Source organism: Scylla paramamosain, chromosome 22 (genome assembly GCF_035594125.1).
Source record: "Scylla paramamosain isolate STU-SP2022 chromosome 22, ASM3559412v1, whole genome shotgun sequence".
Taxonomy (NCBI): domain Eukaryota; kingdom Metazoa; phylum Arthropoda; class Malacostraca; order Decapoda; family Portunidae; genus Scylla; species Scylla paramamosain.
Genome location: NC_087172.1, coordinates 725,392 through 753,220, shown reverse-complemented (window position 1 = coordinate 753,220; position 27,829 = coordinate 725,392). Strand labels below are relative to the sequence as shown.

At 44.9% G+C, this 27,829-nt stretch overlaps 1 protein-coding gene across 1 annotated transcript; it reads left to right on the top strand.

Moving 5' to 3' along the window:
* The first annotated feature begins 707 nt into the window (after positions 1-707).
* On the top strand, positions 708-27,118 carry LOC135111396 (cilia- and flagella-associated protein 251-like). The gene is made up of 2 exons (XM_064024641.1): positions 708-1,907; positions 26,117-27,118. Exons 1-2 carry the CDS (start codon positions 1,692-1,694, stop codon positions 26,960-26,962), a joined length of 1,062 nt encoding a protein of 353 aa, XP_063880711.1. The 5' UTR covers positions 708-1,691; the 3' UTR covers positions 26,963-27,118.
* The last annotated feature ends 711 nt before the right edge of the window (positions 27,119-27,829 follow it).

The window sequence follows — 27,829 nt, the reverse complement described above, 5'->3', positions numbered from 1 at the left end:
ACGGATTCGTAGACAGGCGCGCTTGCCACTGCACCCAAGGAATCTAGGGCAACGTTACTCTAGACTCCTTGCATTGCACTACGGAGGCATTGTATGATTGAAGGTCAACTGAGTAAACAGTGGGTGGTATGCAGCCTTACCCAGTTCTAGTGCCCGCCTTTGTTCTCTAGTCATAATTTATGGACAAGAATCTGGTGCTGACTGGCATACGTAACTCGCCTCTGGCCAGTCATAGTGGAGCCAAGCCTCCTCCTCCTCCTCCTCCTCCTCCTCCTAATCCGCTGTCGTATAGTGATTTCATTTGTTTAATTCACAACTAAAGCAGCCGGTGTTGCGCAGAATCGCTATGTATAGCGAGGTGTCTTGAAGCAGTTTACACGTGAGGCGCGGCGTGTGGGGAACATGTAGAAAGAAAAAAAAATATAAAGTGTAAGTGAGGTATACGTATGTAGAAACAAAATCGAATATTATGTAAAGGAATAAAGAAAAGAAAGAGGAAAAAAGACGAGTAGGAAGAGAATCTAATAAATGATACAAAGTGATTTGGGTCTCAAAAAAGAAGAAAAAGAAGAAGCGAAACATCACGGTGACAGTGAGTTAACACATTTTTTTTTATCATTCCTGTTACTACTCGTTTGTTCTTATGACATTTATCTCCATACAAAAAGTGTATTAACAATGATGAAGATTCGATATTATTATCAATGGATGACAGACTTTAGTACGCGTGATGGTGACTGAAGGACACAGGAGCTGCAAATTCTGTGCCGTCATGAAAACACACACTGATCTCTCTGGTGCTGTAGGCTGGAACGTCTGGAGGAACTGTGATTTGAAAAGCTGTAAGTTGTCACAGATGCACTCACTACGGACTTCAGTAATATTGCAAGAGTTTGTTATATGTTACAAGTCGTTAAATTACCGCAATTGTGAGTCTTATATAACTGATAGAGGTCGATGACTCACAATCACAGGGCCCACCATCACTTCGCTATTCCTTTCGGCAGAAAACAAAAATGTTACTACGACTATAATTTTGAAAGACCATGAGGATGAGTAATTGTGTTTTCATATTTGTATGTCACGCGTTAGTTACATGATGAACTGTGAAGATTTGTCACTACTCATTAAGTGATATGTGAGTCAGTTTTCGCTATATCTCTTCAAGACTGTGCACCGTGACTTCTCTCGCTGTATTAGCCATCCTTCCATCCCTCGGAGGCGGTATGGTGAAGTTCGTCAAGAGGTGTCCTCGATCTGGCGGGGCTGGCAGGTGCCTTCCTCGGCGCTGAGTGTCGAGCAGCCAGCAAGGACGCGCTGCTGGGCTGGCTAACGTGGCGAAGGTGCTCAGAGGAACATCATGAGCGAGGGGCAGAAAGGCAGCACGATAACCTGGCAGCTCATGCGCGCGCGGTTAGTTAGAGGCCTTGGTGAGCGGGTGCCAGGCAGAGGCAGGTCGAGTAAGCTTCACTCAGTGTTCTCGCTTCCAGAAGCCAGCACGGGCCCTCTCGTCACCCGCGCCTGTGAGCCACCCCACACGCGCGCCGCCCCACTCCCCATGCCCCGGCCCCCGCCCCCGCTCCCCTAGGACCCCTGCTGCTCCCCGTCGCCTGCCGCTGCCTGCTGTCCGGGATGGCCCCCAGCGCGCCAGTCCTGCTGCCCTGGTGACGTGACGCCCGCGAGTCGTGAATATGGTGAGGCGGCTCGATGCCTTGGCGGTGTGGTGGTGGTGGTGGTGGTGGTGTGGGGCGGGTGTGGCCGGCCTGGTGATCGAGGGCCCCGTCACGCTCACCACCCCCAGCGGGAGGCTGCGGGGTGAGCGCTACCTGCTGCACGACGGGTCGCGCGGCATGAGGTTCCTCGGCATTCCGTACGCCAAGCCGCCGCTCGGACCTCTCCGCTTTGCTGTAAGTCTTACCCCCGACTCTCCCTTCCCTGTTCCTTCACCTCGCTGTGGAGGTAGAGAGAGAGAGAGAGAGAGAGAGAGAGAGAGAGAGAGAGAGAGAGAGAGAGAGAGAGAGAGAGAGAGAGAGAGAGAGAGAGGAGATGAATCTCGATGCAGCTCTTATCATCACATAACAATAAAGTGTAATGTTGATAGTATATTGTGACGGTTGCAACAACAATTACGGCAATAACTACGTCTCGTAGTTATGAATGGCTAGACATTTACGATCTTCATCCAAGAGATCAGTGTGTTCTCTGTAAGGGATATACAGACTAATACTGCTGAAGATTGTGGGACATTTGATTTTTAAGTGTTGATTATAACATTTTTAACAGAGACGTAATGGAAAATAGAGGTTAAACGAAATAATGCTCACGATGACGCATGTGTGTATGTATGAATATATATGTATGTATGTATGTATGCATGTATGTATGTATGTATGTATGTATGTATGTATGTTGGACATTCCTTTTGGCCACTCTTGGGGGACTGGCATCTTCAGTGGGTCTTTTTTTTTCAGACTTTTTGTTGCCCTAGGCCAGATCCCTCATTACATAAATAATTATATATTATCAAAGGATGATTATGCTTTCAGATTTGTGGATATACAGTTTCAAAGGAGTGGATATATTATTATCTTCATGGACTTAATGTATTATGACGAATTGGTGATGTGTTAGCGGGGAGGGAGGGAATGGCAGAAGAGAGGAGAGGAGGAGAGGGGGACTAAAGCCATTTATCTTATATCGTCGACTTGCTGTCTCGTTACTCTCTATCGTTTGACTAATAAGCAGAGTTAGCAGACCACGAAGGAGAGTGTTACGCCAGCCTTCCTCTCCCAGTAGACCATTTCCTTAACGATAGATAGGGCGGAACAAGGATGAAAAACAGTATAGCCTCGCATTCCTGTGGCGGATACGGTGACTTAATTGAGATATAAAAGCGTAACTATATGAAAAAAAGGCAAATACCCGGCAGTCTTCCTCTCCCTGTAGACCCTTCCCTTTGCAATAGATAGGGCGATAGACAGGGCGGAGTATGGTGACCTAAGAAGCGGTAGACATGTATGAACGCAACTGTATGAGGAAAAAATGTAATGTTATTCTCAGAAGTGGTCGCTTCCTTGAACTGATGAAAAGGAAATTAATTAGAAAACATCTCCACAAATATCTGAATCGACTGGCAGAGAGAGAGAGAGAGAGAGAGAGAGAGAGAGAGAGAGAGAGAGAGAGAGAGAGAGAGAGAGAGACGGTTTGTGGGCCGGTTGGGGAAGCGAGTGATGGCGGCGGAAGAAAGAATTAAAAGAAGTAAAAAAGTTTGTGCCAAAATGAAAGGCGTGAAAATAATGACCACGGCAGAGGCACATGGAGTCTTTTAATGATTACTTGAGAGAGAGAGAGAGAGAGAGAGAGAGAGAGAGAGAGAGAGAGAGAGAGAGAGAGAGAGAGAGAGAGAAAATCACACAATGCCCAGTTTTTCCACAAACTTCGCTCGCGGCCAATAGAAACTCCAGTATGTAAGTTGGCCATTAATTAGTGGCTGGAAGTTTAAAGATATGGCTGGAGGCACTGCTAACCTGGCAGCCCTCTCCTCCTACCCCTCCCTCTTATCCCGCCCCACCCTACTCCCCGCTCTCCTCCCCCGCCCCCTCCTCGTCCTACTCTCAAATTGACAAACTTGGGACACGTTTTTGACAACCGCAGCCAGCGAGTTTTTGACATCCGGGAACTTTTGGAGGCTTTATTAGTCCCCAAGGAACAGACCACAGAACGGCGACCCTTCCTCTCATGTGCCCCGTATGCGTACAGTACTTTCCTTCCTTCCTCCCGCACACACACACACACACACACACACACACACACACGTCAATACGCCTCTTTATTACGTGACTTTTTAACATAATCGTTCTTGAGTTGCTCAGATTTTAGTATTCCTCTTTTTCAAGTTTGCTCTATCTTATGTATTTTAAGCAACGAAGGTAGTGTTTTTTTCTTTTAAATGCTTTTAAATGTGTGTGTGTGTGTGTGTGTGTGTGTGTGTGTGTGTGTGTGTGTGTGGACAATGGCCAAGCACAAGTGGAGCGTGTGGTGGGCGCCTCGCCATCATGGTGGTGGGCGCGTGACTCATTGCGAAGGTGTACAGCGGCTGCAGCTCCGAGGTTCATGCCACTTTGTGCTCACCTGCAGTGACAATGAGCAACAGCCCCGCTGGCTGGCTATGGTTGGCCCCCTTAATGCCTCCTCGTGGTTCCTGCCGCTGCAGAGAGAGAGGCGCTGCTCGTCCGGCAACTCAGCGAGTGCTCCCTGCGTAGAGAGGTTGTTCTTCAAGGCACACGCTGTCCACACTTCCGTGCTGCATGTTGCATGCGTGGCGGGAGTCCTCGCCGTGTGGTTGACACGGTGCCTCTTAGGGCCCTGTTTGCAGAGTGCCGCCACAAATATGTCGCTAGGTTCACTGGCCTGGTGTTAGAAATATGCAGAAACGTGCTTGACAGTACTCACCATATCTCTCAGGTACTTGTGGTCTGAATCCAAGCGCAAGCTCTAAGCGCAGTGACCCTGAGTGGAAGGATTACATTAGATTGTGTATTTCAGTATATCCAAGTACAATAATTAGTTGCTCACATATACCTGCTAGTTCCATTATGCGCCTCTATCTTGACTTCCTCTTCCATTTCCTCTTCCTCTTTCTCCTCCTTTTATCAGCTCAGACTAAAGTTTCCAAGTAAAAACTGGGCAAAAATATCCATTGAGGAGAAAAGGGAGCGCTTCGCCACACTTCGCTCGCGCCAGCATTGTTTTATCATAATTTTATGCCCGCCAGGGTCGTGCGTCTCGTGTTCCAGGAATTTTAATACCCGCGCCGTGCCTCTCCTTCCCCTGCCCGGGTTTGATGGTTTTGCTGACATGCTGACATGTTGAGCCGTGCGGCGCCAACAAGACACGGCAGGGCAAGGCAGGGAGGGGCAAGCAGTGCAGGGCAGGCAGGGTAGGTGAGGACAAGCAGGACAGGGCAGGACAGGGCGCCATGCTGGGCAGTCAGCATGTAGCCTTCAGCTCCCTCACGCCTGAATTGGCTTGTTTAAACGTCTCTCTCTCTCTCTCTCTCTCTCTCTCTCTCTCTCTCTCTCTCTCTCTCTCTCTCTCTCTCTCTCTCTCTCTCTCTCACTCACCGCTTTAAAGCCCCTAATCACACCAGTCTCACTCACTCTCGCAATCGTTCCCTCTTTTTGAAACGGACCTAAAATGTTTCTGCACGTGTGTCTAGGAAGCGTCACTGATGCAAACAGACGTGGCCGATGTGCTTGTCATATTTACTCATGTTGCTTTCGCTTTACAACTGCCTGGATATAGAAATGGGTAGACAGACAGACGGAAAAAAAAATGCCTTTAGTAATAATCGTAACAAATAACAGTGAAGGAAATCCCAATGTGGCGGTATTTGTTTGTGTATACGACACTAATTCTTGTATTCTCGTGTCAGTTCTCTCGCTAGTACCCATCACTCAGCCATAACACATCCTGACTCAGAGTAAGGGATGCGTCAGTTTGACCCGTATTCTGAAAAGCCTTGCTCTCTCACCATGGCTATTTTCCAAGGCCACAGATGTGATTAGCTGGATTCTCAGGAGCGTTTCTTCTGTTAATAATGTAGAAACTGTCGCTACACCCATAAAAATACCCTTAAAACCCGTGCCACTTGAACTAGAGCCTTTTGAAAGTAGTGGAGGTGCGGCGCAGAAGCGTTTCAGAATATAGACCTTTATGAGCCGCCACGCGAGAAAGAAAGGTTGAAGATCAAGTTGTGAGGCGAACCGATACTTCGTCCGTAAAGTCTTAAAGTTGCGAGGAGGAGCGGGAGGAGGAGGGGCAGGAGGAGGAGGAGGAGGAGGAGGAGGAGGAGGAGGAGGAGGAGGAGGAGGAGGAAGAAGTGAGTGCGTGTGCTGAAGTGGGTAACGAGGTAACGAGACCACTAAAGGAACGGTTAGGTCCACTCTGCTACAGTAGAGGGATAATGGAGTAACAGGGAAGAGATTGCGTAGTTACTATATCAAGGCGAGACATATTTGTAGAAGGCATCCACTTATGTAGTTGAATCCAAGCAGTGGCAATTCCTGCGTTGCTTGACAGTGAGTGCTGCAAGGGTGTGACAGAGGCTGGGGGCAGGGGTGGGAGTGGTGGGGATAAAACTTCCTCATAGTGCTGGGAATCAAGCAAACTTTTCCTACAATGAGGTGTCTTGGGTCTGTAGCAGTCAGCCTTTTTTTTTTTTATTGCTTTAGTTCAAGCACGCTGGTCACCACTTGAATCTCGATGTGGCCTTATCGTCTTCATCAAAACCATAGCAATTATGTTATCAAGTTATAATCTTTTACTTGTATGATTTGTTTTTCTTCTTTTACTGTGATTTTTTGTTTCTTTCGTTCTGTTTTTTTTTCGTAACCTTACAACAATTTCACGGCGGAAGTTCTTTGGTGCCGCGTACGTGACTGTGCAGATGATTCCCGCCCCGAGAATACAAGTAGCCACAGTGAGTGACGTTCAAGGGCGGCGGCGTGGCCAGCTGCGTCAGTCTGCTGCACGTACTGCCCTCCTCGGCCCCGCCATGCCCGCGCACCACCACCCGCGGCACATCACGCCGAATAAAACATGTTCACAAGAATGTGCTCACATCTCAATAGCCACGTGCCTCCGAGATCTGACGTTTGCTGCCCCGTCCGTCCGTCCGTCCGTGTGCGTGTGTGTGTGTGTGTGTGTGTGGTCCGTATTTAGAAACCCTCCGCTCTCTCACCACGATTATTTTCAAAGGGCACAAATGATAAGCCAGGTTCTCGTGAGTGTTTCTCCTATTGATAATTAATGTAGAAATCTTGTTAATTTGTCACTAGCATCGTAAAAACGCCCTATAAACGTGGAGGTGAGAGCAGAAGCGTTACAGAATATGGTCTTATGTGTGCGCGCCACAGAAGCCAAAACGGCCCTGTGCTGCAGTAGGTTGTGGAATGAATATTCAGACTGATACAAGGATGCTGCGGAAGGTTTGGAGACCGTGTGACAAACAGAACTCTCTGGACTCTCATTAGAACTTGTTTCAAGGGCGATATGAATGATTAATAGGGTTCTTGTGATGTTTTTTTTCCTTGTTGATGATGCAAAGCCCTTGTTCAACTGCCACCAGAATCCTAATCCGTGCATAGACACAGTGGCCATTATCCTCGAACGCTCTTTGCTTTCATTAAAACTTTTTTCAAGGGCGACAGGAACCATTAATAGGGTTTTCATGATGTTTTTTTTTTCCCTACTAGTGATACAGTCTTTGTTAAACTATCACCAGAATCATGAAGAGACTCTTGAAAACCTTGAAGCCTTCCACAACAGATTGACAAGTGTAATTTACGTAGCATACCGAAACATTTGAGAATCTGGACCATTTCCTCAAGGACCGTATTCTGAAACACTTTTGCGCTGCACCTCCTCTACTTTCAAAAGTCTCTAGTTGAAGTGATACGGGTTTTTAAGAATGTTTTTACAATTCTAACGGCAGAATAACAATATTTCCACAATATTAACATAGGAAACAATCTTAAAAACTCGACCAATCATCTCTGTGGCCTTTGAAAATAGTCGTTGTGAGAGAGCAAAGCGTTTCTGAATAAGGATCTCAGTCTGGTGCTCCGCGAGTGTGCTCAGGTGGTGGGAAGGTGCGTCATTAGAGTATTACAGTGTTCACTTGGTGTTCTTGCACTGCTAAGACTGAGGTATTCCTGCTCGAGGGAAGATAAATGGATAGGGAGAAGGGCAATGATACAGATAGGCAGATGCGTGGGCAAATATGCACGCATGTAAACAGAGATAACTAGATAGATGATTAGAAAGGTAGATAGATAGATTGATAGATAGATAGAAAAGTAGACAGACAGGTAGTAGATTAATAAATAGATAGATAGATAGATAGATAGATAGAGAGAGAGAGAGAGAGAGAGAGAGAGAGAGAGAGAGAGAGAGAGAGAGAGAGAGAGAGAGAGAGAGAGAGAGAGAGAGAGAGAGAGGGAGAGAGAGAGAGACACCTTCAAGGGAGAGAGAGGGAAGAAGAGGTATAAAAGGGGATACCGCGGGAGATGGCCAGACAAAAAGATGGATTACTGTGATACATGGTGCTAATATTTGGTCGATACTTAGCAGAGTAATTAGTGAAGAAGAGAATTTTATGCGAAGACAATTTGGTAACTGACAAATTGATTCCTCGAAGTGTTAGTTGCTCATTCACTCCTTGTTCTTCTTCTTTTTCTTCTTTTTTTCTTCTTCTTCTTCTTCTTCTTCTTCTTCTTCTTCTTCTTCTTGTTCCTCATGTTTATCAGCTTCCCTTTCTCCTCCATTAACTTTTTCTCATCAATTATCCTTTTATCAATCTTCTGGTATTTTCCTTTCCTTCCTCTTCCGTCTCCATTTCCTCTTCCTCCTCCTCCTCCTCCTCCTCCTCCTCCTCCTCCTCCTCCTCCTTCTCCTTCTCATGTTGTTGTTGTTGTTGTTGTTGTTGTTGTTGTTGTTGTAATGATGATAATTATGATAATGATAGCATCGATAACACTACTACTACTACTACTACTACCACCACCACTACCACCACAACAACATTAGTAACAATAATAATAACAATAATAATAATAATAATAATAATAATAAGGGAGGTGAGGTGGATGGAAGCTGCGAGAGTCCTTCTGTGGATGGCAGTGGAAGCCGTAAAGTGGGGCAACACGGGTCGTTTTGCCCTTATGAGTGGTAGTGGTGGTGATAATGGTGGTGGTGGTGGTGGTGGTGGTGATGGTGGTGGTGGTCAGGAAGGAGAAAAATTTGTAACACGGGAAGAGAGGATGATAGAGTAGGAAACATTGTAACGAAGAGATGAAGAGAAAACGAGGAAGGGGGAAAAATTGTACTGAGAAAAAGGAAGGAGACAGAGCAAGGACGGAAGATATAATGAAGAGGAGAGAGGAGGAAAGATTGTAACGATGGAAGCGAGAAAGGGATGGAAGGGTAAAGAAGGAGGAAAAACTGTAAGGAAGATAGGGGGAAGAGTAAGAAATGAGGTAAGGTTATAATGAAAAGAGGAGGGAATAATGAGAAAGAAAGAAAAGAGAGGGAGAAGGAAATCGAAAGAGGAGAGAAGATTAAAACGAAGAGAGGGAGGTACAGTGAGGAAGGAAGGAAGACTGTAACAAGGAGACAAGGAGACGGAAAGAGAGTGAAGAAGGGAAGAGGGAGTGAAAGACTGGAGAGAGAGAGAGAGAGAGAGAGAGAGAGAGAGAGAGAGAGAGAGAGAGAGAGAGAGAGAGAGAGAGAGAGAGAGAGAGAGAGAGAGAGAGAGATGTTTTGCAAGATGAAGGTGGAGAATAAAAGAAAGAGAGAGAAAAATGGAGAAGAATGGAACGGATAAAATAGAAAGAAAGGAGATGAGAGGAGGTAAAAGAAATTGATGAGAGAGAGAGAGAGAGAGAGAGAGAGAGAGAGAGAGAGAGAGAGAGAGAGAGAGAGAGAGAGAGAGAGAGAGAGAGAGAGAGAGAGAGAGAATTTTTGTGCTGGATATTGACACGGTTAAAAAAAAAAAAAAAAAAGAGGAGGAGGAGGAGGAGGAGGAGGAGGAGGAGGAGGAGGAGGAGGAGGAGGAGGAGGGGGAGGAAGAGCGGGAGGAGAAAGAGGAAAGGGAGGGGGGTGGATTTAAACAACGGACAAGTCAGTGGCCCGAAATGGGATCGTGTCTTGTTAAAAAAAATAAAATAAAATAAATAAATAAATAAATAAATAAAATCGTAAATAAAATAGTAAAAAACAAACAACCACCGTACTAAACAAGAATATTCGTCCACTTTAGTACGCAATCACACACCAGCCAAGTGAACACAGGGACCCAGTATTCAGAAACGCTTTCCTCTCTTACTATGACCGTTTTTCAAGGCCACAGAGATGATTGGCAGGATTCTAACGAGTGTTTCTCCTGTAAATAATGTGGAAATCATGTTAATCTGTCACTGGCACCGTAAAAACACCCTTAAGAACCCGTGAAAAACATTGTAAACCCGTATTCTGAAACCCTTTGATCTCACACCACGACTGTTTTCCATGGTCACAGAGATGATTGGCGGGTTCTCACGAGTGTCTCTCCTGTTATTAGTGTAGAAATCTTGTTAATCTGTCGCTTCCACCGTAAAAAAAAAAAAAAAAAACACCCTTGAAAAAACATATAACTTCAAGTAGGGCATTTGAATGTAGTGTGTGTGTGTGTGTGTGTGTGTGTGTACTTGGGCGGCAACCATTTCTGCCAGTAAAGTTTAACAGTTTATTATCGTTAAAGAAAAAGTTAGATACAAGACAAGAGAGGAATGTATCGTACACAGATAAGTTATGAATAAGTAACATTAAACAAAAAAATAAGCTTTCCGTGTTGAGAAGTCCAGCAAACTACGTATCGGGAAAGTGCAGCATATGGAGGGCGCGGGAGCGTGAACTAACCTAGGCCAAGAGTGCTGTGGTGAGTGGCGAGGGGAGGCCCGGGGTGAGTCTGAAGGTCGCCCGTGATACAAAACACACTCACACCAGTTGTGGATAAAGAACACACACATAAGAATAATGTAACTGTGACCTGCATTCATAAACGCTTTGTTCTCTCACCACGGATATTTTCAAAGGCCACACTGATGATTAACCGGATTCTCAAGAGTACTTCTTCTGTTAATAATGTAGAAATCCCGTTAATGTGTCACTAGAAAAAAATAAATAAAAAAAATAAAACCCGTATATCTTCAATTAGAGCCTTTTGAATGTAGTAGAGACGCGGCGCACAAGTATTTCAAAATATGGTTCGCAGGCGTGAGGCGTGGCGTGGTCATCACCCTCACGCCGCACCGCCAGGCACAGGCCAGTGTTGTCTGCTGCCTCCTGTCGCACACTGTCGTTGTTTTGACTGAGGGACACTCCGTCCTTCCTTCTAACTTTAAACAGTGAGCGGTGACTGACCTCTCTCCGTGTACGTGATGGTGATGACTGACTGCTGACCATTACAGTGTGGCCAAATGCTGAGATATTTTAGTGCTTCTACTGCCAATGGGACTAAAACAAGCTGGTTCATTAAAACAATTCTGCGTAATTTTACTGAAAATAAAATTACAGGTACGGATAGGTTTGAGTAACTCCTGACATAATAAAAATCTTCAGTCATTAAGAGAACAGAAATAAGGGGTTCAACCTTTAAAAAGAAACAGGAAGGAACTGACTCTCAGATCGAGTGATAGATAGAATAGTCTCAGTGATCAGGTTGTTATTGCTGAGTCATTAGATAGTTTTAAAAGAAAATTAAGCAAAATCTACGAATGAGGATGATAGGTGTAAATAGGTAGGAATGTGTAATACAGGGACTGACACGTGTAGGTCTGATGGCTTCTTGCAGCTTCCCTTGTTTCCGTATGTTCATATGTTCTTAACTGAACCATTCTTCTTGGCGGTGATGTCTTTGTGAAAAGTTAAACTATGAATCTGCAACAAACTTTTTTTATTTATTTTCATTCATTTATTTATTTATTTATGAAGCTCGAGGAAAACCCATAATAGTGAAAAAGTTAAGGAGCTAAATATTTTTCCACAAAACAAATCTGATATATTTTTCCGATCGTGAATCTTTTAAAGACGCTCCCAGTACGGCGTGGAGGCCAAGGGCGAACTGCGAGTGCGGTGGGTGGAGATGAAAGACCAAGGACGAGGCTTCCCGCGGGCTGTTTTGATTCAGACCACGCCACTCGCTCATAAACAAATTAAATACGAGGGACTACGTATATTCTGAAACACTTCTACGCCGCACCTCGACTGCATTCAAGCTGCGGGGGTTTTCAAGGGTGTTTTTACGATTCTAGTGACAGATCAAAAAGATTTATACATTATTAGAGGTTTAGTTGAAGCTACGCGGATTTTCAAACGTGTTTTTTACGGTTTTAGCGACAGATTGGCAAGATTTCCACATTACTAACAGGAGAAACACTATTGAAAGCCATGCTAATTATCTCTGTGGCTTTGGAAAATAGTTGTGATGAGAGAGCTAAACGTTTCAGAATATGGGCCCGGAACACACACACACACACACACACACACACACACATATACATACAGTCCCTGAGACATTATTTTTCCATAGCGTGAGGTGGCAATAAGCCAGTATTTCTCTATTCCTTTCCTCTCTCTGTTTGCATCCCTCGGGCTTTCTCTATTTTTGTGGTAGTGAATGAATGAGAAATACTTGTTTTGCTGATGCTGGGACGACTTTTGGACCAGTATTCAGAAACGCCTTGCTCTCTCACCACTAATTTCAAAGGCCACAGAGATGATTAACCGGGTTCTCAAGAGTGTTTTTCCTGTTAGTAATGTAGAAATCTTGTTAACCTGTCACTTGAATTACCAAAACACCTTAAAAATACGCATCATTTCAACTGGAGGCTTTTAAAAGTAGTGGAGGTGCGTTTCAGAATGCGGTTCTTGATAGGCGCGTGGGTGTGTAGTATAGAAGGATTGTTGTGGTCGTGGTGGTCGTGACTGGCGCTTCCTTGTGGGTGACACGACAGGCGAAAGGGAAGTGGGAATAGGGGGAAGGAAAATGTTACTGTTTGTGTTGATACGAATGACAAGAGGCTGGTGTGTGAAAATTATTGTTTTTGTTTTGTCTTTCCTTTTGTTTCCTCTTCCCCCTTTCTCTTTTTTGTCATTTTTTTTCCCGTTCGTGTTATCTTTTTTTTTCTTTTTCTTTTTCTCCTCCTCCTCCTCTTCTTCTTCTTCCTACTCCTCCTCCTCCTTCTTTTTCTGCTCCAACTCTTCCTTCTCCTGTCCACATTTATTTTTATTTCCGTTTCTTCACCTTCTGTCTCTTCTTCCTGTTTTCCTTATTCCTCTTGCTTCTCTCTTGCTCCTTCTCTCCTTCCTCTTTCTTCTCCTCCTCCTCCTCCTCCTCCTCCTCTTCGTAGTTTCCTTCCTCCCATGTTCCTCTCCTTGTTTTCCTCTTCCTGTTTTCCTCCTTCCTCCTTTTCCTCTCTCGCTCTACCTCCTCCTTCTCCTCCTTCTCTTTCTCTTCCTCCTCATTTTTCTTATCCTGTTTGTCCCTTTGTTTTTTTCCTTTCCTGCTTTCCTTCTTCCTCTTGTCCTTCTCTCGCTCCTCCTCATTCTCTTCCTCTTCCTCCTCCTCTTAATTTTTTCCCCTGTTCCACCTCTTGTTTTCCTCCTCCTGCTTCTCCTTTTGTCTCTCCCTTCCCTCCTCCCCTCTTCTTGTTATTCCTGCTCTTCTTCCTTCTCTTCCTCTTCCTTCTCCTCATTTTTCCCCTTGTTTTTCTCTTCCTGGTTCTCCTTTCCTACCTCTCCTCTTATTCTTCCTCCTACGCCTCCTCTTCCTCCTCCGCCTCCACCAGGATAATCGTTACAAGGTTCACTCACTGGTCGCCTGAAGTTACCGCCTAAATATGATCGCCTTCCTTGTGCCGAAGTTAAGTTGCCGTGACGCGGAGTAAGCAGCGGCGGTCCTTAAGTTTGGCAGCTGATACGCTTCCTCTGTGCCATCGTGTGTGCTTTCTTGTGCCTTCTTTTGCTTCTCTGTTCTTTCGTGTGCCTTCTTTTGCTTTCTTTTGCCTTATTTAGTCTTTTTTTTTTAGTAATTGATCTTATTTTGCCGTATTTTTGTCTTGTGTTGGCTTGGTGTGTCTTGGTGTTCCTTCCAGTGTCTTCGTGTCTTTTCGCTCTCACTCTCTTATCTATTTATTTATCTGTTTATAAAGTTAGTTGGTCATTTACTTATATGTTATTTTGTGTGCAGATATGTTTTATATATATTTTTAGCAGTATACACTTACTTACGCACGTGGGGGCACACACACACACACACACACACACACACACACACACACTGAGGAAACATGCCAATTATATATAATTATCGTTCGTTTTTTTAAACATATATTTTATTTATCTTTTTCTGTACCTATCTATTAATACCCCTGAGTATCTACCTACCTGTCTACCTTTCTACCTGTCTACCTTCCTACCTATCTGTCTATCTACCTGCCTACCGACCTATCTACCAACCTACATATACATAAATACGTACGTACTTGTATACGGATAATCAGAGACAGACAGACAGATAGACAGACAAACAGACAGGCAGGCAGACAGACACGCAGAGAGGCACGGACGAGCAGAAATGGGAAAGAGAATGTCTGTTGAAGAGTTTTCATAAAAAAAAAAAAATGAGAAAAAAAAACGAAGAGTGAGTGAATGCGAGGAACAGAGAGAGAGAGAGAGAGAGAGAGAGAGAGAGAGAGAGAGAGAGAGAGAGAGAGAGGGGGGTAAAAGAGGGAGAAGGAGGAAAATATGGAGGGAGAGATGAGGGAGGAAGATAAGGAGAGTAGCCAAGATGACTCAAGATGTCCCCTTTCTCTCTCTCTCTCTCTCTCTCTCTCTCTCTCTCTCTCTCTCTCTCTCTCTCTCTCTCTCTCTCTCTCTTTCTCTCTCTTCTTTCTCCTCTTCATTCATTCCTTTTCCTTTTTTCCATCCTTCCTTTCTTCTCATCATATTTCTTATTTTCCTCCCTTTATTATTCTCTCCCTTCCTACCTCCCTTCCTCCCTTCCTTCCTTCCTTCCTTCCTTCCTTCCTTCCTACTACCTCTTCCTCCGTAACTCTCCTTTCCGTCCTTCCTCCCATTCATCTTTCCTTCTTTCCTTCCTTCCCTCTCCCTTTCCAACTCTCACTTCCTCCTTCCTTTCCTTCATCCCACTCTCCATCCTTCTAACCCTCCCTCTCCCTCTCCCTCTCCCTCTCCCTTCCTCTCCCGGTCGGCAGTGAGAGGAGGTTATTTGGTGAGAGGAAATCCAAGGTTCAAGGGAATTACTGACTCATCTTGCGGTTATTCCTCTGCCATGCTCTCTCTCTCTCTCTCTCTCTCTCTCTCTCTCTCTCTCTCTCTCTCTCTCTCTTGAATTTGATCTCTTTCCTTCCTTTTCTCCATTTCTCTCGTGTTTTCTTCTATTCCTTCTCGTTCCCTCTCTTCCTCCTCTCCTTTCACTCTATCTTCATTCTCTCTCTCTCTCTCTCTCTCTCTCTCTCTCTCTCTCTCTCTCTCTCTCTCTCTCTCTCTCTCTCTCTCTCTCTCTCTCTTTCTTCCTCCTTTTCTCACATTTTATCTTCTTTCTCCTCTCTCCTTCCTTCCGAACTTCTTTACCTCTCTTTATCTGTCTTTCTTCTTGCAAAGCTTTTATCTTCTTCCTCCCGAAAGAGAGAGAGAGAGGAGAGAGAAGAGAGAGAGAGAGAGAGAGAGAGAGAGAGAGAGAGAGAGAGAGAGAGAGAGAGAGAGAGAGAGAGAGAGCACACGTTTGGGGAAATCAGATCGTATACATGGCTGAGTCCTAAGCTTGATTTAATTGGTTCTCGAGGGTGAGGTACAGCCAGGTACAGCAAGGTACAGCCAGATACAGACAAGTGACGCCATTTAGTATTAGACATAAGAACATAAGGACCTGGCAAGTGTAGCAGTGACCATAAATCGAGGAACCTTCTTCTCTCATCTCTATTGTTTTGGGTTTTTTTCTTCAACAATGTGCTGGAAATTCGCAGTGATTAAAAAAAGTCACGTTCTTCTCCTACTTCTTCTGTTTTTTTGCATTTTTCTTCAGTGTCTTGTGATGTATTGAGAATTTGTCATGGTCAGGAGTTGAGTGATGTTCTGTATTTAGTTCTACTGTGTTACACCCTCGGGTATGCTGAGAGTTTACCGTGGTCATAGTCAAGTAACCCTTTGCACTTAGTTCTTCAGTGTTTTGCGTTTTTCTTTCAATGCTCCTTCAGTGGAGTAATACTTTGTACTTACTTCTATTATTTTGTGTTTTCCTTCAATGTTACTTTCTCTTATACTCTGGAAAGTTGCCGTGATCGAAGAAAAGTCACGTTCTTTTCTCATTTCTACTGTTTTGTGCTTTCCTTCAATGTCCTGTGGTGTTTTGAGGTGTGTATCGTGGTCAGAAGTCCAATCACCGAATCACTTGTTCCTACTTTTGCTATCTTCTGTGTTTTCCTTTTATGATGCCGCCATGTACGAGTCCTCCCCCAGTTGTTTCTGTCTCTTGCATCTTCTTCTGTGACTCTCATCATTTGTAGCTCTTACGCAAAACCATCTTTCCATCTCACACCTGCCTTCCTCTCGATCTTCTTCCCTCAAATGCTTTTTCTCCAGCTGGCTCTATTAATTGGTTCCTGATCTCTTCTTACTACGTGACAAAAACATCTAAATTTTTATCTCCTTATCACTTCCGTAATGCATTCCACTCCTTTAATATGATTCACGACAGGTAATTCTAATCCTGCTATTCTCTTGTCGTAAGTTTATTATGCTAAACAGATTCTGGCTTCCTGCTTGTGTCTCCGCGTTTATCCTTCAAGATCTCGAGAAAAACCCAGATTCCCTTCCTGCTGTTACGACTCCTCTCAGCAGACGTGCTCCCGCAAAGCCTTCCGTAATTAAGGCATCAATTGTATGACGTGTCCGATCAAGAGGGACGATGGGAGTCTAACATCCCTGTTCTCGTGGCAGTGTTTGTCTTTTAAGATATTGATAAAACCCCAGGTTCCAATCGTGTTATTAATATTACGCATAATAAACTAACAAACATGGATTCTGCAGACCCTCTCCCCACGAAAAAGGAAATGAATAAATAAATAGATGGAATATTATGTTTCTGATCATGAAAGTTGAGATTTTAGTTTCCTGGTTGCAGTCTCAATGTATATCTCTCATGACAGAAAGAAAATCCATATTGCTCCAGCGATGTCATTATTCCACACATCCTTAAGTATAAAGACATCCAAATATTACGTTTCTAATAATCCAGAAAGGGTAGCTTTTCATTTCCTGGTTATAGTCTTAATGTTTATCCTTAAGAAAATATTGTTATTATCCCACACACAACCTCTAGCATAAAACATCCAACTATTACGTTTTTGATAAGAAAGAAAAGTGAGATAATTATTCTCGGCTGCAGGTCCGTGTTTTCTTCAAAATAGTAAGAAAACGATAAAAAAAACATACTGCAATAAATGTTCTTAACAACACAACACATGTGCGTTCTGAGAAGACTTGGCTGTAGCATCACCAAGGATATAGCGTTGCTCGTCACGGGGAACTTTTAATGGGATTATTGAAGGCCAGTATCGTATTGAGCTCCCGGGGTGTCTTATTGCGTGGCGGCGAATATTGTATTAATCTTTCACTGCTTCTGACCCATGTAACTGCTTTCACTGCCTTCACAATTTTTCCTTTAATCTCCAAAAAACTTTATTCAGACACTTATTTTTATACTTCTCCTTTCGCCGTTTCCTTAGAGTGAGTGGTTGACGCCGTGTGCGAGGTCTCCTGTTGTTTCTGTCCCTTGCATCTTCCTCCGTGACTCCTATCCTCTTGCACTTATTTCTATACTAAACTCGCTTAGCTATATCTGTAATCTAAAAATAAAAGACAAAATAAACTTCCTATTATCTCTTTTTGTCTCTTCTGCCTCCATGTAGTAAATTTTTGCAGTGAAGGACTCCCATAGCAGTAAAAGGGTTAACCATGTCTGTAATACTCTGGAAACGCATCCTGCAATGTCTGACATGCCCCATTGGATATTATTGGAGTTTTCAGGTGTGTTTTCATGTTTTCTAGTGATAGTTTAACAAGGGATCTTATTCATCATTGAGAAAAATGCCCATGCAACCTGACTAACTATCTCTGTGGCCTTTGAAAAAAAACCTTCATGTTTCTTCTTCTCCATAACATTCTACAGTATATAAACCTAACCTTTCAAAACACAAGCCTTCACGATTCTGCTTCATCAGCACATTCTGCAATACATACAATCTACTTCACCACATTCTACAGTACAATACTTAATCTTTCAAAATACGAACCTTCATGTTTCTGCTTCATCACAACATTTTATAATTTACACCTAACCTAACTTTACCTAACATAATTTAACCTAACCTGACATTCTACAGTACAATACTTAATCTTTCAAAATACGAAACCTTCATGTTTCTGCTTCATCACAACATTTTACAATTTACACCTGACCTAAACTTTACCTAACATAATTTAACCTAACCTGATTGTTGAACTTAATTAAGGCTTCAACCACAAATTCTGCCTTCAAAATAAATAGAAACATAAATAGATAAACAAAAAAGGAGGAAAAAAAAAAAAAATATACATACTTGTTTCTCAGTAGCAGGTTCACGTAACATCCTGCCCTGTGTGTGTGTGTGTGTGTGTGTGTGTGTGTGTGTGTGTGTGTGTGTAGCGGCGGAGGACTCTTGTGGCGAGGGTTGACAGACCAAACGTTACTTGTCACCCACCGACCTTCAGATGCCCTCCACATACCCTACCACATGAGAGAGAGAGAGAGAGAGAGAGAGAGAGAGAGAGAGAGAGAGATAAAACAGACACATAATTACGCACACACACACACACACACACACACACACACACACACACACACACACACACACACACACACACACACACACCACATACGCACCTAATCATCTGAAACACCAAACAAAAACAACGATAAAAAATAAAAATATACCAGAAAAGGAAGGAAGAAAGGACGGAAGGAAGGAAAGAAGGAAGGATAGGGAAGGATAGGGAAGGAGAGGAGGAGGAGGAGGAGGAGGGCAGTAAGCGGTCCTTCCATCTCTCCTCCTCCAATAACCCGGTGGATGGTCGAGGCGTTTCTTAATATCCGGCCCTGGAAGTTGGGGGGGGGAAGGAGGAGGAGGAGGAGGAGGAGGAGGAGGAGGAGGTGGCAGGGAAATGTGAAGGTAGGAGGAAGAGGAGGAAGAAGAGAGAGGGAAAGGAGAGATTTACTGGTTACAGATGAAGGATGAGAGAGAGAGAGAGAGAGAGAGAGAGAGAGAGAGAGAGAGAGAGAGAGAGAGAGAGAGAGAGAGAGAGTTAGAGTTTTCGTTCGTACGCATATTCTGTTCCCTCACAAGCCACTGTAATATCGCCACGGGAGTATGAAAAGTTAATTAAAAGCCTCAAAGCCTCACTGCATGGGCGGGTGTACTGTGGCCACTGCCTGCTGTGGAGATGACGAGGCCGCCTGGGACACGTCTGGTCATGTTTTAGTCAAGGCCACGTGAAAGTAATGGGGTGTTTTAGTAATAGGAAAGATAGTATATGAATCTTTGTTATATTACCTGTATGTAGCGTGCGTTCTTTTCTATCTATTCGTGTTCTAGTGAAGGACACGTGCAATTAATGGTATAAGGGGGTGTTTTAGTATCAGCAAAGACGGTACATGGGTCTTCGCTGAATGACTGGTAGCAAGAATCCGTTCTTTATTTAATGGTTTGGTTATTTATTTATCCATTATTTGTAGAGAGTTGCGTGTAGAATTTTGATGTCGTGACTGTTTGCTCTACAGAAGTACGGTCTTGGTAAAGTTTTACTTATTTATTTATTTATTTATTTATTTATTTATTTATCCATTGATTTATTTATTTTATTAGAGAGAGGAGCGTGTAAAGGCGTGACCGTTTACTCTACGTACGTTTGACAAAAGTACGGTTTTGGAAGGAAGTGAAGCCGGTAGATTCCAGCTACCAACTCACCCATCCACCCACGCATCCATCTATCGATCCATATAACAATTCACCCAACCACCCATTCACAAATACCATCCACCCATCTACCTACCATCTCCCCAGTGGATGAGTCTGTAATTAGACGCACGGTTGACCCAGTCTTAGCAGCCGAGTTGATCTATGACAGATGCGAACAGGTTATGATCAGTTTTTTTCGTCCCTGTAATACGTTTCATAGCTAAGACTCGCTAGGACCGCTTCGTGAATAAGGGCCCATAGATTGTTTGGTATAATAGGAAATAAAATAAAAAAATAAAAAGCGTATCATCGTTGTGTGTGTGTGTGTGTGTGTGTGTGTGTGTGTGGGGGTAGGTAGATGGGTGAATCGATTGATTTGTGGATGGCTGAATTGTTATGTGGATGGATAGGTGGATGGGTGGGTGGATGGGTGAGTGAATGAGTAGATGAACGAGTGAGTGGGTGGTTAGATGCGTGGATGTCTGAGTCTAGAGACATTTTGGGGACCAAGTGGTTTGGGTACCAAGTGTTTCGAGTACTAAACGTCCTGAGCCCTTTTTGTACTTAGGCCGATCTGTTTTGAGGATCGTCTGACCTGAGGCCTATATGAACTGAGCACCATCCACCCCACTATCAAATAACTGTAAACCGTCGCATCACACATGAAGGTCGCCGCCTCAATACTCCGATAGAAACTGAGTCTGACTTCCGGGACAGAATGGTGGCTCCCCGATACCAGATTGTGTCCGAGTGTGGTAACCGGTGCTCGGCTCAGGCCATAACAGCTCCATTGTGGCAGCGGGCGGGCTGCGGCTGAGACTGATCTAGGGCTTGCAGCGGCGGGGTAAAACAGGGAGGGGAGGGGAAGAGGCAGTGGTGGGCAACACACTCAGAGAAGGTGTTAAGGAATATTCGTCCTGCCGCCGTCCTCCCTTCCTCTTATGACTCGCACATTTCAGCCAAGACGAATTGCCTCAAAAGTTTAAAAGGATCTCTCTCTCTCTCTCTCTCTCTCTCTCTCTCTCTCTCTCTCTCTCTCTCTCTCTCTCTCTCTCTCTCTCTACATCTGTTTACTTTACGGAGGGCAGAGATACAGGCCTTGGTCTCCTTCTAGTAAGAACATAACGCAAGGACGTAAGGGAACCTGCAAGAAGGCAGTAGACTTACGCGTGACAGTCCTTATATGAAAAAAATACCTACCTATATCCACCTATTGCCCCTATCCATAAATTTATCTAACTTTTTGAAGTTTCTTAATGACCCGGCACTAACACTCTGATTATTGAGTCCATTACATTCACAATTTTCCTCATAATTTTGGATAACTCATTTGACTACCCTTTTGGGGCCTGGCACCTTCAGTGGGCCTTTTTTCAAGCTTTTTGTCGCCCTTGGCCAGCGTCCCTCATACACAAAAAAAGGTACATAAAAATATGTTTCCTCTGTGTTCTAAATGTTAGCCTTGCGTTAGCTTCTGTTTGCATGCGAGGGGCGGGAGGGTGGGTGAGTGCGTGAGCTGTGCGTGTTTACATTCAGTGGTCAGGTGTGCACTATGGACATGATCTGCAGTGTGTGGTCGCCGTGTGACCCGAGGCAGTGACGGGCGAAGGACACACGACAGTGGTTGTTGGGGTGAAGGCCACTATAAAGACAGTAGTTGTCGGGGCGAAGTACGATAATTAAGTAAGTATATTGACCAAAAATTACAAATGAAACATGACACGTGAAATTCAAAGAAATCAAACAATAAAACGATCCCAGTATTTAAGTAGGTAGGAAACATAACAGTAGAGGTTGTTGTCTTGAAAAACACATAACAATAGAAACTTAAGTGATGAAGGTCACATACTTACACATAAAAACACACAACAAATAAATCCCGTTCACCAGTTTATGTATTACTGAGAGTTACCAGCTGACCCCAACTACATTTTATTACGGAGATCAGAATATTTACCTTTTTTTTCTCCCCCTTTAGTTGAGGATGCACGTTACGGAGGATGGCACCTGCATAGAGAGAGGCTCAGAGTACATATGATAATGCTATTAGAGAAGCTTTGTATGTGGCTGCCGACGGTCCCGTCCTCCCCTGCTGTTGTGGTGGTGGTGGTGGTGGTGGCGGGTGGTGGTTGTGGTGGCGGGTGCTGGTGGTGGCGGTGATAATATTGTTGTTGTTGTTGTTGTTGATGATGATGTGTTGGCAAAAGTAGTAGTAATAATAACGTAGGTCAATATTGCCGAGAGAGAGAGAGAGAGAGAGAGAGAGAGAGAGAGAGAGAGAGAGAGAGAGAGAGAGAGAGAGAGGAGAGAGAGAGAGAGAGAGAGAGAAGAGAAAAATAAGGACTTTTCAATCGTCATATAATCCCTTTCAAAATCAATGAAAGATTAGCAGTAGCTGTAATATTTCCTCTGACACACACACACACACACACACACACACACACACACACACACACACACACACACACACACACACACACACACACACACACACACACACACACATACACACACGTGGTAAACATCTTTGTCTTTCACAGTTTTCACACACCCGATTGAGTCCATTAATTAACGTTCTCCTTCCTTCCTTCCTTTCTTCTCTCTTCCTTGCTTCCCCGTTTCCTTCCTTTCACTTCTCTCCTGTCCTTCCATTCCTCCTCTCCTCTCCTCTCCTCGTCCCTTCCCTCTTTTCACCTTCACGGGCGACCTTCATTTATTTTCCCTCGCTTCTGTGTTATTTCAAACCACTTTTCTGACGAGCGATTAGTTCCGTGTGTGTGTGTGTGTGTGTGTGTGTGTGTTTTACTCCACCGTGCTTCAGTTTAGTGAACGGCGGACAGGGTTGTGTGAGTCTCGGGGCCCCCATACTCCTTTCTTCCAACACATTATGTGGGAACAGGCTGTCTCCCGCCACCACTCATACGGCCGCCGCTCAGACAGACCCAAAAACCAGGCACCACCGTCCACTTGCCACTTGGGGAGCCAAGGCCGAGCGGCGGCGGCGTGTCTTTCCAGGAGGATCCGTGTTCTGAAACACTTTGCTCTCTTACTACCACTGTATTCAAAGGCCACAGAGATGATTAATCATGTTCTCAAGAGTGTTTCTCCTTTTAATAATGTAGAAATCGTGTTAATCTGAGAATAAAACCATAAAAGACCCTTAAAATCGTGTTTTCCAGAAGGACGCAGGCTGGCCCGTATTCTGAAACGCTTTGCTCTCTCACCGCAATTGTTTTCAAAGACCACAAAGATGATTAGCTGGATCCTCAAGGGTGTTTCTCCTTTTAATAATGTAGATATCTTGTTAATCTTTCATTAGAAACACTAAAACACCCTTGAGAAGGTGTTTTCAGGAGGACCAGTATTCTGAAACGGTTTGCTCTCTCACCAGTCACCACGACTATTTTCAAGGGCCATAGACATGATTAGTCGGATTCTCAAGAGTGTTTCTCCTATTAATCATGTTAAGACCTTGTTAATCTGTCAATAGAAAAAAAAATTCTCTTAGAAACACATGTAACTTCAACAACGTAGAGTCTTGAATGTCGTGGAGGTCGTGGCGTAACCTCTGCAGGGGAAATGATAGACGCTTCCCCATCGCTACAGTGAGACGAGACTTGTGCTCGTGTTCCTGGAAGCTTTGTTCTCTCATCAGGACTGTTTTTCAAAGGCCACTGAGATATCTGGTCTGGTTTTAACGGATGTTTTTCCTATTAATAATACGAAATTCGTGGTAAACTAGTGATAGAAATACGAAAATCTCGATATTTCCATTAAATCCATATTAAACGTGATTGAAATGTGAAAACACTCGAAAATCTTAATACCTTCCACGAAATCCATGTTACTCTAGCAAAAAAAAAAAACAAATATGAGAACACTTGAAAATCTTAAAATATTTCACAAAATCCATGTTAAACCAGCGATATAAACACGAAAACACTTGAAAACCTCAGTAGCTTCCCCTGGAGTCTGCTGAAGGCGATCGCAATAAGACAAAACTAGCCTGGCTTTGATCTTGCTGGCGAGACGAAGACGAAGGCGAAGGCGAGGTCAAGGGAGCTAAATATAGAGGCCGTGTGAGGCGAGGCTTGGAAGGAAGTCTTTTGCCTTGCCGGAGCGGGCGTAGCTGTGGAGTGTGGCGGCGAGGGTAATTGCAGTATTGGAAGGGAAAAAGGGAAGTGACGCCGCGGCTCCTTCCCCTCCACAAAGCATTATATCACCGCGGCGACACCACCACCGCTCGTCCCCTCAAGAGGCTGATGGAGTTCCCGGTTGCCTCGTTAATTAGTGCTTTGATTTTTAACACAAGTTTGGCTATTGGCCGAGGTGGTGATGGTGGTGGTGGTGGTGGTTGTCGGTGGTGGTGGTGGTAGTGGTGGTGGTGGCGGCCATTGGGTGGCGAAGAGAACTAAATTATAGGTCTGTGCTAATTAATGAATTTAATGATTCGGGTGCTGTAATTGAGGGCCTCTCTCTCTCTCTCTCTCTCTCTCTCTCTCTCTCTCTCTCTCTCTCTCTCTCTCTCTCTCTCTCTCTCTCTCTCTCTCTCTCTCTCTCTCTCTCTCTCTCTCTCTCTCTCTCTCTCTCTCTCTCTCTCTCTCTCTCTCTCTCTCTCTCTCTCTCTCTCTCTCTCTCTCTCTCTCTCTCTCTCTCTCTCTCTCTCTTACACACGCGCGCGTGCAGTGTTACACACAGAAGCAGTAAACATTTTTGGAAATAAAAAAGCGGATTTTGTACTTAATGGAAAAAGATTTTTTTCCCTCGTGTTCTAAGCCCCGCGACTATTGGCGGGTCGCGGGGCTGGAGGAAGGGGAAGGGGATGAGTGAGGGAGAGGACAGGTGAGGTGAGGGGCCCTACAGGTGCCTCAGGATCCCAACAGGTGAGCGAGGGCGAGTGAGGGACCGGGCAGGTGAATGTACGAGATGGTTTCCCAAATATTGTTAAAAAGTTTGAAGAAATATATTTTTAGACGAGTGATGATGGAAGGACGAGGAAGAGAGGTGGGGAGGTGGAGGAGAGGACAGGAGGGAGGGAGAGAAATTGAAGGGAATGGGAAGTGGAGAGGAACGTAATGGAATGCGAGTCTAAAGATGAGAGAGAGAGAGAGAGAGAGAGAGAGAGAGAGAGAGAGAGAGAGAGAGAGAGAGAGAGAGAGAGAGAGAGAGAGAGAGAGAGAGAGAGAGCCTGCCTGACCGTGCATGCCTATTTTTATATGCGATATATATTGGTGACAGAAATAGTTCACTGAAACCACGACCACATATGTCTCCTTTTCCATCTCTCTCTCTCTCTCTCTCTCTCTCTCTCTCTCTCTCTCTCTCTCTCTCTCTCTCTCTCTCTCTCTCTCTCTCTCTCTCTCTCTCTCTCTCTCTCTCTCTCTCATCACTGACACACACACACACACACACACACACACACACACACACACACACACACACACACACACACACACACACACAAGGAGAGGGGAGGGGGAGACACTCCACTATTGGATCTCTGTGTGAACTGAACCAGATGGCGCTGCTCTCCCTACACCTTGCCTCTCACCTATTGCCACCCCTCTCTCTCCCTCTCCCTCTCCCCCTCTCTCTCTCTCTCTCTCTCTCTCTCTCTCTCTCTCTCTCTCTCTCTCTCTCTCTCTCTCTCTCTCTCTCTCTCTCTCTCTCTCTCTCTCTCTCTCTCTGCTTAGATGACCTGGCTTCACGAGGGTCACAGGTACTTCATGTTTTACTCGTGTTTGTGTTTGTGACTTCATTTTGTGTGTGTGTGTGTGTGTGTGTGTGTGTGTGTGTGTGTGTGTGTGTGTGTGTGTGTGTGTGTGTGTGTGTGTGTGTGTGTGTGTGTGAATATGTATTTTACGAATATTCAACCACATTCGTCCGGTCTCGCTACCAGCTGTTTCCCTAGAATTCAGATTTCATAGTGACCGATTTTTGAATAGGACTGAGACCACTCACACGCCACAACCCCGCGGCTTACAACCCTCCTGCCTACTTGCTACTGATACACAGAGGCTGCACATTAAGAGGCTCGCCCATCTGCCTCGCCGCGCCCGGGACTTAAACCCACGCCTATATACGCCTCCTCCGTTGTGAGCTGAGCGTCCTAAACATTACGCACACTATAGGCGGTGTGTGTGTTTGTGTGTGTGTGTGTGTGTGTGTGTGTGTGTGTGTGTGTGTGTGTGTGTGTGTGTGTGTGTGTGTGTGTGTTATCTAGGGCTTGTTTTGTAATGTTTATTTTTTGTTTTACAATGCTTCTTTATCTGTTTTCTCGTTACCTAGTACCTCTAGAACTTAATTTTTTAATGTGTGTGTTACTTTACCAGCATTAAGCTCATTGTTCTTTTGTTTTCTCGTTATCTAATATCTCATCTCATTACTACTTCCTGCATCTGCGTGTCAGTGTCACCTAGTTATCTTGCATTACTAGTACTCTTAAATGCATGTTTTCCCTTCAGTAAGCTCGCTCATCACCACTGCTTTCACTGTTGCAGGCGCCGCAGAAGGCAGAGGCGTGGGAGGGGGTGAGGGACGCTCGCTCCTTCGGCCCCATATGCTACCAGCCACTGGAGAACGAAGTGTGGGACCTTGTGGAATCCGAGGTTGACCTTGTGAAGGTCGAGAATCAGCTAAGGGAGGCGCTGGCGAGGGAGATGGGCACGGAACTGTACGAGGAGGAGGTGGAAGAGGTGGAGGACATGGCGAGGAAGAAAGTGGAAGTGGCGCACAAGCTGAGAAAGAAAAAGAAAGAACAAGAGGAGGAGGAGAAGTGTCGTGGACGAGGGATGCAGGAATGTGTCGAGTGGAACCTGGAATATATTGAGGAGGGGGAGGAGGCGGTGGTGGAGCAGGAGGAGGAGAAGGAAAAGGAGGAGGAGGAGGAAGAGGAGGAGGCGAATAAGGAGGAGGAAGTGACGCAGACAGATGCAGCGGCGGTGGGTGAAGCGTTCAGGACGAGAGGGCCATCTGGTGGTGGTGATGGTGGTGGTGATAGCAGTGGTGGTGACAGTGGCGATGGTGATAACAGTTATAGTGATGGTGACAATGATGGTGGTGGCGGCGGTGGTGGCGGTGGTGGTAGTGGTGGTGGTGGCACGCCAGTTATACCCAGAGGAAAATCAATAAGGAAAACACAAACGAGGAGAATGATGAGCGAGGGAAGAATAAAAAAATTATCTCGGACGAAGAGGAAGAGCAAGAGAGGACGAGGATGGAAGAAGAAAAAGAAGAAGGAAGAAAGCATTATGAGAAAGAGCCAGAGGAAGGAAAGTGAAGGAGGAGGAAGAGGAAGAAGAGGGGGAAAGAGGAGGACACACGAGGAGGACGAGGCAGGACAATGAAGGAGGGATGAACGAGGAGGAGGAGGAGGCAGGGAGGGGACTATCTCTACATGAAGGAGAAAAGCATGAGCGAATACCTTATGTCGGAAGACTGCCTCACCCTCAACGTGTTACACCCCCCCTCGTGAGTACACCCCGCCTCAGTACACCCCCCCTCAGTACACCACCCTCAGTACACCCCTCTCAGTACAGTCCTTCCTGATTATAACCCTTCCTTATTACAAGCCCTATCCTAAGTACACCTCCCTCAGTACACCTTTCTGAGTACAAGTCTGTCTTAAGTGCTCATTTCGTTAGTAAACTTCTGTCTTGTGTATACCCTTTCCTTTGCGAGTAAATCTTCATACGTCCTTTTCTTCCTGAGTACACTTCCTCCTCAGTAAATCCATTCCTAAGTACACCTCTCTCTCTTCTAAATACATCCCAGTCATGACTACACACACACTTCACACTCCCTTCCTTATTTTCTCGTTTCCTTCATCCCCAAGACTCCCTAAGCTCCCTTCCTTCCTCCTCTTCTCACTCACCCTTTCTCCCTCCCTCCCTGTCTCACTATATTACTCCAATCTGCTTTCGTCATCTCCCTACATCACCCCATTTACTCTCTCTAACTTCCCTTACCTAACCTCCCCATAGGTCTCTCCTCCCCTTGCTACCCTCTCCCCTCCTCCTCCTACTCAGCCCTTACATTCCCATAATTTCTCCGTTTAATCTCAAAGTTTCAGCGCTGGGTGAAACTTTTTTTCTTTTCTTTTTTTTAAAGTTATCAATCATTTCACTCAGGTACTCGTAGAGCATTTAATGGCACCTTTCCCTCACCATTTTGGCATTGCTGCTTTCATCGCTATCTTTAGTTGCCCCTCCTCC